The following is a 12836-nucleotide window of genomic DNA, read 5'->3' as shown; positions in this document are numbered from 1 at the left end:
CTGGCACTTTGGACCAAGGAAATATCCTTGCCCTTGATCCTGACCAGTCCTGGGGAGCGGAATTTGTACAAGGGGGCTGAGAATAAATAGAGAGAAGCATTGGAGCTGAGGGACCCCCAGAAATGCCAGACCACATCCCTCCTCTTTGATCAAGAATTATTTCCTGTGATGAATGTTTGATTTGTTTTTCCTCTTTTGTGAAAGAGGGATTTAAATAAAAGAGAAATTGCAGCATTCACTTTCTCCTTTTCCTGAGGCAACGCCCATGTTTAGGTGTAAAGAGCATACATATTTATGTGAGCGTATCTAGATAAGTGCTTAATATCTGCAGAAAGCTGGTAACTTTTGATGGTAGAAGTCCACTTTTTAAAAAAATTGTCTTCACTCTGCAGTTTTAGCAAGCTTAGTGTCAATGCTCAAAGTGTTTGTATTTGTTTTGGATGATGATAAAAGAGCTCAGTGGTGAGAAGGGATGTGGGGGTGAGGCGATGGGGAGCAACTTTCTCTACCATAATGAAAATTTATCTGTGTGGGAACTTTCGCTTTGAATATGAATCAGAGGGAGTTCGTGCTTCGAGACAAATTTATGGTTAGCAGTAAAATAAAGGCCCATTTTAGTACCTTATTTTTACTTAATAAATCTTAATTACTTTCCATAAATTAAAGCATTTACCATGCTATATCGTAATCATCAGGTTTGTCACGTATAGCATTAATGTCATAGAATAATTGCCACTTGGGCTTTTTGTAAAACAGCACCTTTGTTTGAATGCTCCAGAGGAATTGCTAACTGGATTTTCAGTGAGTTACACTAGTCTTGTCATGTTGCCTCCATTTTTTAAGTAGGTACTGGTACCCATTGGACTAACTTTGAGTATCGTGTCATCGTGGGCTCACCAGCTGAGGGCGAAGGAGGAAGGGGAGAGAACTGGTGTGAACTACAGACTGTTTTGAAGACTATCCAGTTTTACTCCTTTGAAGTACATCACAAAATATTTCCTGGCGTAGGTCCCTAAGACTGACTCGCGTGAATTGATTTATCTGTAATTAGTAGAATTTGACATAAATGCACTAAAATCCTAGGAAATATTTTATCAACTTAAGTAAGTTATGCAGTCTTCTTCATTCCGTTAATTTGCTTAGCAAATCCTTTCCTAATAGTTAACGTCACCTCAGAATTCAGTCCAGCCCAAGTTGAGCTCTCACACATGCTCCTTATAAATTAGTAACATTTCATAATTCTTGGCTCCCGGTATGTGAGAAGGGAGACCGCAAGATTTTCGCTTATATGCTGATTGGACAGACTTGAGAGTGGCATCATTTGATCAACTAGATATTTATCAAAAGAAAAAGTCACAAAAGTGAACATAGAAGTGGATGTGACTTGCTGTGTGGTCGTGACCTGCATTCCTCAGATCCTCGCCTCCATTCACCTGTTCTTCTGAGTATCACTGGGGTGGGGGTGGGGGGAAGATGTGCTTCCACGGGCTGGTGTTCCTAGTGTTCCCCAACCCCCCCCCCCCCCGGCAGCTGGCTTCTGGCTGGTCAGGCCAGTGGGAGGCTCTGATGAAAGGCTGGAGCTAGGAGCAAAGAAGCAACTGGGAATTTCTCCTTCCCTCTTTTTTCAGCAGCATCTCAGATAGTGGAGGGCTCATGTCCGTGGCTTCTGCTACTGGGAGTTGGGTGTTTCCAGTGTCCTCTGGTGCCCCCACCCTGGTACCAGTAACACTGCTTCTCCCCACCTGCCCCTCCCTCCCTGGGGTACAAGTGTCTACCTGCTGCTGAGAATCTTCTAAGTTGTCTCTTTGACATCCCGGCTCGTCTGTCATCTGTGTAATAAAGTCTCTGCATTAAATCTATTCTATTTTACATACTAAGAGTGGTTGCTTTTTCCTGACACATATTTTATAGAACAGTTTTGCTTTTATTTCATAGCTTATGGAGTTTGGGATGTTGATACAGGGAATGCTAAATTATTCATTACCTCAGTTAATGTTTAATCAGCTGGTATTGCATTTAGGTAATGGGGCAAAGAAGATAAAATGACTTGACTGCCCTCAGGGAGCTCAGTCTGTCTGGGGAGCCAGTGCTTTTCCAGAGTGCAGGAGAGCCGGGAAGGAGGGATGCCTGTGCTGGGGTACTGGTGGGTCAGCCGGGAGTCTTGCCAGGTGCTAAGATCTTGCTCAAGTGGATGAGGAGGAAGGGCATTCCCAGCAGAAGCAGCAGTTTGTACAAAAGCATGTCACAGGCATGGCTGCATGAGCATCTGTGGGGTTAGGGGTGGTGGAGGAAGAGGAACCGGAAAGGTGATTGGAGGCCGAATCATGAAGAGCCTTGTAGACTCCACCAAGCACTTGGAGTTTATCCTTTCAGTGGTGGGGAGGAGGGAGGAAGGATTTTTAAGCAGGGGAGCTACGTGAACAGATTTATCCTTTAGGGACATCACTCTTGAATGGGTGTGGAGGTGAGATTACAGGGCTGAACTTGGAGGTAGAGAAACCTTGCCAGGTGGTTAGTGCAGAGGTCTAATCACTGAATGGGGGGGATGTTGAATGGAGGCCTGAATTGAATCAGAGGATTTGGGAGCTAGGGGAAAAAATCAAGACATACTGAGAAAGTAGAATGCGTATTACTCGATTATTTATTTATTTATTTTGGATGTGTTGGGGGTTGTCGTTAAATGAATAAATGATCGTTGTACTCAGAGGTCAGGAGATGTTTGTTTGGTTAGGCTAAATAAGTAAGTCTTTAAACTAGTAGACTCCTTCTCATATCGGGGTTACAACGTGTCCTTGGAAGACTCATGACGTTTCTGGGCTGTTCATAGTGCCTTATGTGCTGGATGTATTTTAGATTCCACACAGGTTATGGTTGCAGCACTACTTATTTTGCAAACAAGCTAAACAAGTGATGATTCTTTGTAAAAACCATTTCCTACCCCTCACCCAGTATCCTCTTTTTGGCCGTGATCTCCCTGGTCTCTCTCTGCTGGTCATGACATATATTGACTGTCTCATCTCCTGCCTCCACCTCTCATACCTTTCTTAACTTCTGATTAAAGAATTAGCTCTTGGGACTTCACTGGTGACACGGGGGTTAAGAATCCGCCTGCCAGTGCAGGGGACATGGATCCGATCCCTGGTCTGGGAAGATCCCACATGCCTCGAAGCAACTAAGCCTGTGTGCCACAACTACCTGAGCCTGTGCTCTAGAGCCCGCGAGCCACAACTGCTGAGCTCGTGTGCTGCAACTACTGAGCCCATGTGCCTCGAGCCCCTGCTCCGCAACAAGAGACACCTGTGCACTGCAACAAAGCATAGCCCCCACTCGCCAGCCCAGGCACAGCAGCGAAGACCCAACGCAGCCCCCCCCCCCCCCAAAAAAAAAAAAAAAGACTGAGCTCTTCACTTATTTGGTAAATCATTTCACAGGTACTTGCGTCTAAAGGTTTCAAAAGTCGAGCGATAAAACATCCCCTGATGATTGAGAAAAACTCTAGGTCCACTCAGTCTCTAGCCCCGACATGCCAGAGCCTGTGTATGGAGTGTTTTACAAAGTTCAGAGAACACAGTGCTTGCCCTCTAAGAGCTCAACATCTGAAAACAAACCTATGCAAGTAGAAACTGGCAGGAAGAAAATGCTAGAAACAGTTTCTGCCTTAAACTCTACAGAAGGGTGTGGTCTGAGCCGCTGCTGCAGAGTTATGGCCGGATATTAGTGGTCTTGAGAGCTAACACTAACGCACTTCATTCTGTGAAGATTTAAGGTGAGTGCAGTCCGAGCCTGGGTTCTGGGAGTCTGATATCCTGGCTCTGCCACCTCGGCCGAGTTACGTAATCTCTGTGCTTCCCTTCATCACCTGTAAGATGAAGATCAGTATAGTACCTGCCCTAGGGTTGCTGAGGGGGTTAAATGGCGAATGTGTGTGGTGTGCAGAGCTCACCTCCTGACACAAGCAGTGTGCAGTCCGCACTTGGTGTTGAGGGTTCCTGAAGCCAGAGGGACGTGTCCTAGGGCTCAGTTGAGAGAGTTGTGCCTTGGGAGTTCCATGAAGCTGCTGTGGTTAACCTTAAGCTCCTCTGTAATCACTTCATGTTAATGGCAAAGAAGATTCTGGAACATGCTTCTTCAGGACAAGTTCGCCTTTGGAATTTTTGTTACCTCTTTGATCGTATTATGCGTGATTGGTTGTCACTTCAGGGCATTCCAGAAATGTTTGAAGGCCAGGAGGTGGCAGGTAACACCTTAGAGGAGAGCGAGGCATCACCACCTCTCCAAGATCCTCCCTGGATACCCATCACCTCCCTCCTCATTTGAGTTCAGCACACATTCACTGAGCACCACTGCCCTTCAGTTCCGTGTGAGGCTCCAGGGGTCCATGGGTGAACAGACAGTTCTCATTCTCATGAAACTTAGTTGAGTGGAAATACATGTAAACACATCTGATCCACTGTGATACAAGCACAAATGGAAGCACGTGGAAGGCCCGAGAGGTACATAGGAAGAAGAGTAAGGAACGTTGCACAGACTTGGTGACATCTCAGTAGACTGTGAATAAGAACAAAAACACTCGTGTACCTCAGTGTTCACTGCAGCACTGTTTACAGTAACCAGGACATGGAAACAACCTAACTGTCCATCGACAGATGAATGGGTAAAGAAGATGTGGTACATATAGACAATGGAATATTACTCAGCCATAAAAAGAGATGAAATTGGGTCATTTTTAGAGATGTGGATGGACCTAGAATCTGTCATACAGAATGAAGTAAGTCAGAAAGAGAAAAACAAATACCGTATATTAACGCATATATGTGGAATCTAGAAAAATGGTACAAGTGAACCTAATTGCAGGGCAGGAATAGAAATGCAGACATGGAGAACGGATGTGTGGACATGGGGGAAGGGGAGGGTGGGATGAATTGAGAGATTAGGCTTGATATAAATACACTACCATGTGTAAAATAGATAGCTGGTGGGAACCTGCTGTATAGCACAGGGATCTCAGCTCAGTGTTCTGTGAGGACCTAGATGGGTGGGATGGGTTGGGGAGGGTGGGGATATATGTAGACACATAGCTGATTCACTTCATTGTACAGCAGACACTAACACAACATTGCAAAGCAATTACACTCCAATAAAAAAAAGAATAGGGTAAGTCAGCAGTCAGCGTGGTCTGTACAGGAGAACTGGACTGTGGGGTGGGGTTGGGGGGGATGTGACGCGAGATGGAACTGAAGCTGGAGGCAGGAGCTAGACCATGTAAGAGCTTAGCCTTAATCACATGGACATTGGGGCTGCTGAGTGATTTTAGGCAACAGAATGCTGTAAGATTTGCCTTTTTTTTTTTTTTTTTGGCACCCGGGCTTAGTTGCTCCGCGGCATGTGGGATCTTCCTGGAGCTGGGATGGAACCCGTGACCTCTGCATTGGCAGGCGGATTCTTAACCACTGCGCCACCTAGGAAGCCCCAAGATTTGCCTTTTTAGCAGGACCATCCTCACGTGGAAGATGAACCTGCGGAGGATGTAGGATGTGCCGGCAGGTTCGTGTCCCCAGTGCACACTCGTTGAGTCCAGCGACAGAGCCCTCCATCCCTCTGCATTCCTAAAGCCTAGTGCTGTGTAGACGTTGAAGACATTTTCTAGGATGAAGACAGCCCAAGTTGAATTTTCCAATTCTGCATCCTCTCCTCAGAACATGCTGACCTGGACCTCCATCTGTCACAAGCAGCTTGACGAGGATCGTGATAAATTCTTTTTTCTTGGCAGTCTTTTAACTGGCACTCTCTGTTTACTGGCCCCTGTGTGCAGCTGTAGCGTGGTGGTGATTGATGCTTATAATTCTGACCCTGAAGTGCTCCAAGCCTTCTAAATCATCAAAAAAAGATTAAAGAATATTCAATATTGCTGTAATGTTTGTGTGTTTCACTGCATTCTTATTCTTTGGAAATTGATGGTTTATCAAGTGCTTGTTTACTCGTGCGCACGCAGGGACAGTGAAAGTCTGTGGTCACCATCGACTCTTCACCCCCACACGGCACCAGGGACGGGGCGTTTATTAGCGATGCACGCTCAGAAATTAGCAAGTAAAACAGACCTGGCTCTCTTCGTGCCTAGAAGGAGGAAGCAGGGTGGCCCCAAAGGGGTAGACTGGACAGAGATGAGCGAGGAAGCAGTGGTTAGAAAACAGTGGGAGTGATAAAGCAAGAACTGGACGAACAGCCAGTTGGGCAGTTTTCAAGCACGCCCACACCTCAGCCCAGCCCCAGAGGAGCGGGGCTCGGGGGCTGGGACCCCAGCTTCAGGTTCTCCTGTGCCTTGACCCAGATCGGATTTTCAGGCTTCGATTTGGCAGGATTCTCCACCAGCTCTGTTTGTATTGCAGTAACAACTGTTCAGTAAAATGCCAAACATGAGCAAGTGAAAACATCAATAATTAGAGCATCCTGTCGCCGCGCCCCCCGCCCCCCCCACACACATCTTTTCATGAAAACCATTATTACTGCAGAGCTGACAATATTATTTGGCCCAGAATGAAGAGCTCGAATAGAAGCTGTGAGATGGCTCCATCTTGTAACCCGGCTTCCAAAACCAGGCCTGTGATGATGTTATTAGGAGGGAGGTTTGCTGTTGGCTTTTTCTTTTGGGGGTTGTATGCTGCAGTGAGTAGAGATGCCGTGTACGTTTTCTTGTATAGATTTGTTTTTAAAGTCTGCATGTTTGATCAGCAAGACATACCTGTGTCCGGGTGCCTGGTCCCTGCACCACAGGGACGCTGTTCGTCACCCTCTGGGTGAGGGCACATGTGGGCTCTCAAGCCGGCTTTATTGTTTGCCTGCTCTGAGCTTTGAGCAGGTCTCTTGCTCTCTCCGGGTCTTTAGTTTATATGTTTTCTGACATATTGGAATAATAACAAATTCCTTCTTTACAGGGTTGCTGTGAGGCTGGAATAAAGTGGTGGATGTGAAAAAGCTTAACTGGAAAGACCTACATAGATGATAACATACTAAATACACTAAAGAGCATCATAAATAGTCTAATAAAAGATAGAAATGTTTCATCAGCAAGCACAACGTCCTCAAAGCTTTCCCCAAAGCAGAGTGGGGAAAATGAACTGTTTATTGAATTCCTGCTGCACAGCATTTGTGCCAGCTGTGACTTTGTCCACTCTGCAAGGTAGACATTCAGTCCCTCTCTCCAAGGTGAGGAAACTGAGGCCTTCAGCCCCACAGCTGTACATAGACACAGCGGAAGTGGGGGTTGGACCTTCCTGACTCCAGAACTGAATGCTCTTTTTCCTTATCTCTAGTGGTCTACCTTATTCCAGCCACCCACCCACCCAAAGTTCTAAAAGCTGTTCACATCCTTTAGGGCTGGAAAGTTTGCTAGCCCTTTCTTGGTCTTTTGCTCCTGAAAGCAGGACGGGGTGGGGTCCAGAAGGAACTCGGGAGTCCTGGAGGGACCAGCAGCTCGGGGAGAGTTGGGGGGGAAGCCCAGCCCCCCACTTCTAGGGAGTTGGCCAGGCTTGGACCGACAGCAGGAGGCAGACATGCTGCGTTTCCCAGCCCTTGAGGAGATAACTGCAGCCCTGTTGTTTCCAGAAGTTCATTCTTTCTGTCCCAGTGTCTCCCATCCTCACTGAGGCTGTTGGGAAAGCTGCTGCTTGAATCCTCCTGTCGGGAGTCAGTGTCCCCGTGTGTTCTGAGCAGCTCCTCGTTGTGCTAGCAGAGTGAGTGAAATTAAGTTTATTCCATGCAGTAACTGCTCCACTGAGCTTTTCTGGGACCTTCCCTGTTAACTTTGATGTCATGTCGGGTATGGGGATGGGAGGGGACCCCCAACGTGGCCGTTATTAAGTGCTCGGTGGGACCCACCACCGCACGCATCTTCTTTTTTATATAAACTTTCCCCGATTCCAGACACACACAGGATCGGCTTGTGAGCCGAGCTGCCTACAGAGAGAAGCAGAGCTGATGCCCGTCGAAGGGCCAGATTCAGGGAGGACGTCCATGCGCGGAGGAGCGTTTGTTCAGATGGGGGGTCTGAGAGGAGCCACGTGTCCTGTCCCCCCAGGTCCTCAACAGACAGTGTGTGGAAGCAGCCGTGATGACCGGCCTGGCCCTGGACTGTCACATCAACAGGAAGTCCTTGTTTGACCGGAAGCACTACTTCTACGCAGACCTCCCTGTGAGTACCCTCTGCCCTCCATCCGTTTGTCCGTCCGTCTGCCTGCGCGCCCGGAGCTGGAGCTTGGCCGCGGGAGGGGGGCTGAGTGCCTCTTCAGCCAGAGCTTCATCCATCCTGGTGGGAGGCCCTGCCCGGCCTGATGAAGCCAGTGCCCCCCGACGTTTACTAGATTGGATGCCGGGGTCCTGATTGCTCCTGGCGGAGCCTCGAGCTTCTGGTGGCTCGCTCGTAATTGACCGTGGAGGGGAAGCAGCCCGCGTTCTCAGGCTCGCCCAGCTGTGGGGCTTGGTGCTAATTGCCGGTTAGGACAGAAGCTACATTTGTGGCCGATGCAGCGGTCAGTGCGTCCTGTGGCTCTGGAGACAGAGTGAGAGCGTCCCTCTGTTAAGTCGGAGTTCCCAGTAATAGGACCGGCTCCTCTGCAGACATTCCTGTCATCCCCGAGGACTGAGTGAGTGGATGGTGGCGAGCAGAAACATGAACCAGAAGCCCGGACGAACGACAGTAATTGGCTGGGCAGTAAACCCCATATTAACCTGCTTTTTCCTTAAAATTTGAAAGTTTTTTTTTCTTTAAGAGAAAAGCCAGTGTGAACCAGAGCCAATTTTTCATAATATTGAACTGAACCAAAACTGTAATGTTGAGTGGGTTTTGCAAAATAATGTTTGATTTGCTCTGAGCCTCTGATAGTAAGTGTGGCCCTTCTCGAGGTTTCGGAGCTCGGCAATGAGGATGTCACTTCACGTTATTCTCCCTGAGCTGAAGATGGGGGCGCGCTGTGCTCAGCAGGTGAGGGCAGGAGTAGAATTAATAAAAAATACAACTGGAACCTGAGTTCTCCAGCTGCTGCTGCTTTACCCCTCGGGCTGCCAGCCTTTTAGCGGAGTCTCCTGCTTGTAGGGCGAAAAGAAGTAAACTGCATTTTTTCACCTTTTAAGAACAATAACGTTTGGTTAAGGTAGGAGACTTAGCAATATGTGACCAAGGTGAGACGTTTTATTATCTCTGGCTTTCTGGCTCAGGTAGCTCAGATAATCTAAAGTTCGTGTTGCCAAATATTACATGGGATGCACTTATACTAAAGAAGTATTCATTTTTATGTAAATAAATAATGTATTCAAATTATTCCAATTTCACCTAGCATCTGTATTTTATTTGATGACTCTACCCAGAGTTTAATTTTTATGAATTGAGACTTCCTGCCTCAGCCCAGAGAACACACTGGCCTAATGCAGTGGTCCTCAAAGTGTGTTCCCCAGGCCACTAGCACCAGCATCTCCTAGGAATGCATTAGAAATATAAATTCCCAAGGGGCACCCCAGACCTGCAGAGTCAGAAACACGTCAGAGCTAAAAGGTCTGTGTTTTGACCACCCTGCCAGGTAATTCCCATGCAGCTAACGTTTGAACAACGCCGGTTGGGTAGCTAGGAGCGCAGACACTGTAGCCAGACCATCCGAGCGCGAATCCTGCTGTTGATACTTACTGCCTCTGTGGTTTTGGGCAAGGCCCTTCACCCCTCCAACGCCCTGTACCTCCAACCTAGGGCTGTCCTGAGGATTAAATGGTGTGAAGTACCGAGAACAGTGTCTGTGGACATTAACTGTGTCATTCTCTGTTCTTCCCCAGTTCTCCGTTCTGACCTGCCCTGTCTTTAGCGTGGGTTGACGCGTGTGTGCCTTTGAGAGTAATTCCTCCTCCCCATTTAGAAGGAGGCGAGGGAACCTGGCGGCATCCATCAGTATTTTAGTACCCCGTGCTTTCCATCAGCTGAGCGTGCGTATCACCGCATTTTCTGGCGTGAGGAACAAGGGACGTCAGGTCAGGGAGGGCAGCTGACATGATTGGTGAGCTCAGAGAGCAGGAACGCAGCCAGTCTCATCGCACTAGCACCTGCCGTCGGCTGTGCTGAGGGGTGGATGGCAGGGTGCTTAGCCAGCACTTCCCATAAGAGGGTTTGTCAGGAGCCCATGATCAGATGCAGGGCTGAGCTAATGAGCTAAGTGGAAACAATACGTTCTTTTCTTAGAGGCCTCGGACAGAGAGATGGTTGTTATTCCCCAAAATGGTACTCTGTAGGGAAGCTGGGATCTGTGTTGTTGACTGCTTCATTATTGGGGGTGGGGGATGTGGGCACGGGGGGCGGCGGGGTCCGGAGAAGCCAGGCTATTTTATGGCTGCAGTGCATAAAACTGATTTTTCGTCTCCTTTTCCTTTTTTTTTTCTGTTTCATTTTGCCGTGTTTTTAAGTAAGCCTATAGTTTTGTGGCATTAAAAGGAATGATCACCTGGTTCCCAGCTTTGACTTACAGACTAGTGACTCTGACCCACGTGTGCATGCAGGCCGGCTACCAGATTACCCAGCAGAGGCTGCCGATCGCTGTGAATGGGAGCTTGGCGTACAGCGTCTATGTGGGGAGGAAGTGGAGTCAGATGGTCACCAGGACAGTGGGGGTGAAGCAGATCCAGCTGGAGCAGGACAGCGGCAAAAGCCTTCACGACACCTTGCGGTCCCAGACGCTCATTGATTTGAACAGGGCGGGTAGGCTTGGAGATTTCCCATTTTCCTTCTTGCTACCTCCTTTCCCCTCCAGGGTTTTCCCAAACCAGTTGAGGAAACAGGCCCCGGAGCCTGATAGATGGCAATGAGAATATCAGTGTTGGTGTTGGCAGAGCTGATTAGAGAGCTGGGACCGTGGTTTCTAGGGGCTTGCTACTAACCCACCCCTTAAAATGAGACCAACGTCGCCACCTAGTCCCAGGCCCAGAAGCTGGATATCTGCCGCAGACATTAAAAGAAAAGAACCAAAGTTACAAATCCAAAAGTGAGGGGAAAGAGAAGTGATTCAGAGCCCGTCAGTGATGCAGGGTTTTCATGAGACTGTAGTCAGGTGTATCTGTGGATCAGACTGGAGAGCTCCAGTCAGACTGACTCTGCCTGTCTTTGGTAGGGGTCGGCCTTCTGGAAGTGGTCCTGGAGCCCGACATGTCCTGTGGAGAAGAGGCGGCCGCAGCCGTCAGGGAGCTGCAGCTGATTCTTCAGGCCTTGGGGACCAGCCAGGCGAACATGGCAGGTAGAAGCCACCGAAGCAGCACTTCTCCTTCCCCATCTCCCTTTCTGCTCCCGGGCTCTCTTCTCACGGGGATGTCATTCTCTGCAGCAGCTACAGTGGGGTTGTGTGCATCCTTTTCTCAGCCTTTTCTACCTCAGGGCCTTTTTTCTCTTAGAATTTTCCTTGGATTCTTTTCTGAGCCCCCGACCAAAAATAAATACACAAACAGCAGCCCTGCAGAGGCGCTGAGCCCAAGTGTGAGGTTAGGCGTCGAGGAACTGGAGGCGTCCTCCCGGCCTCTAGCATCAGGATGTTGTGAAAATTAATAAACGAATGTGTCTGGACAGCTTCATCGTCCTCAGTGAGAAGACACTGTATTTATCCAGAGCAGCTCTTAGTTTGTGAGTCCTGTGTGGGCAGCGCTTCATTGCTGGTTGATGCTTTTCCTTTGGGTCTCTTTCTTTTCCGCCTTTTATAGACTTTTCATCCAGGTAGAGCTGAAGCCAAATTGTATCGACGACAAGCCAAGGTTATAATTTCACAAAACTATAACTTTGAGATAAAGTCTTAATAAATTCAATAGAAACATAATAGGGAATTAAACAGAAGAAACACTGTGCAGACTTGGTATCAAGGAAACTACATTTTAAGTGTTTGCAAATTGGATACAAAGATCATAAGTTTTGGTCAAACTCGGTTTCTTCACGAGCCCTTCTTGCTACCTCCTAGCACCTCCTTCCTAGCACTCCTTTGTCCGCCCTTACCTCCCTGAACGCCTGTCTCTCCCGTGGTTTTTCCGTGTTTTCTCTTCCCAGGGGCTTTAAAAAAAAATGTCTGCCACTCACAGAGCCTTCCCTGACAGCGTGGAGAAAGGGTGCAGGTTCTGCATCTACAGTGGTCAGTCCATCGCTCAGTACAGTGGTGTATTAGCCAGGTTTTCCAGAGAAGCAGAACAAATAGTGTGTGTGTGTGTGTGTGTGTGTGTGTGTTTAAAGACATTTATCATCAGGACCTGGCTCATGTGATTGTGGAGGCTGAGATGCCCCTAAGATCTGTGGTCAGCAAACAGCAGGACAGTTGATAGTGTAGTTCCAGCCCGCGACTGAAGGCCTGAGTATCAGGACAGCCAAGGACGTAAGTTCCAGCCTGAGCCACAGTCCAAGGCAAGACCAATATTCCAGCTCCAAGGCAGTCAGGCGAAGACAGCAAATTCCCCCCCTGCGGAAAACTCAGCCTCTGTGCACCGGTGCCAGATCAAATCTCAGGTGAAGTAGAAAAGAATAGCTTTATTGCTTTGCCAGGCAAAAGGGGACACAGCAGACTCATGCCCTCAAAACTGTGTGTGCCCACCTGGGGGGATTTGGGGAGGGGTTTTATAGCAGTGGTTCAAGGGCGAGGTTGCTGATAAGGATCAGGGTGTGCGAAGGGCCTGAGGTGGTCTCCTGATGAGCTTCTGTGGTTCTGGAGGCTATCACATCAGGACCTTCTCTCTGGAATAAAGAATGCTTCATCAAGTAGTTAACATCTTCCAGTTGTTGGGGGGATTTAGTTCTGTAAAGAGCTCAAAGATACTGTCATGTGTATCCCTTGAGGGGG

The 12836-nt window shown here is 48.2% G+C and overlaps 1 protein-coding gene across 1 annotated transcript in view; it reads left to right on the top strand.

Moving 5' to 3' along the window:
- Nucleotides 1-12836, top strand: part of GATB (glutamyl-tRNA amidotransferase subunit B) — an 81924-nt gene that overhangs the window by 24083 nt on the left and 45005 nt on the right. The window contains exons 3-5 of the mRNA XM_057726602.1: nucleotides 8075-8188; nucleotides 10531-10729; nucleotides 11139-11261. Coding sequence (XP_057582585.1) covers nucleotides 8075-8188; nucleotides 10531-10729; nucleotides 11139-11261 — 436 coding nt within the window. The remainder of the gene's footprint in view (nucleotides 1-8074; nucleotides 8189-10530; nucleotides 10730-11138; nucleotides 11262-12836) is intronic.

The sequence above is a fragment of the Hippopotamus amphibius genome, chromosome 3, assembly GCF_030028045.1.
Source record: "Hippopotamus amphibius kiboko isolate mHipAmp2 chromosome 3, mHipAmp2.hap2, whole genome shotgun sequence".
Lineage (NCBI taxonomy): Eukaryota > Metazoa > Chordata > Mammalia > Artiodactyla > Hippopotamidae > Hippopotamus > Hippopotamus amphibius.
Note: the sequence above shows the minus strand (reverse complement) of the source record. Positions and strands in the feature narration are given on the sequence as shown.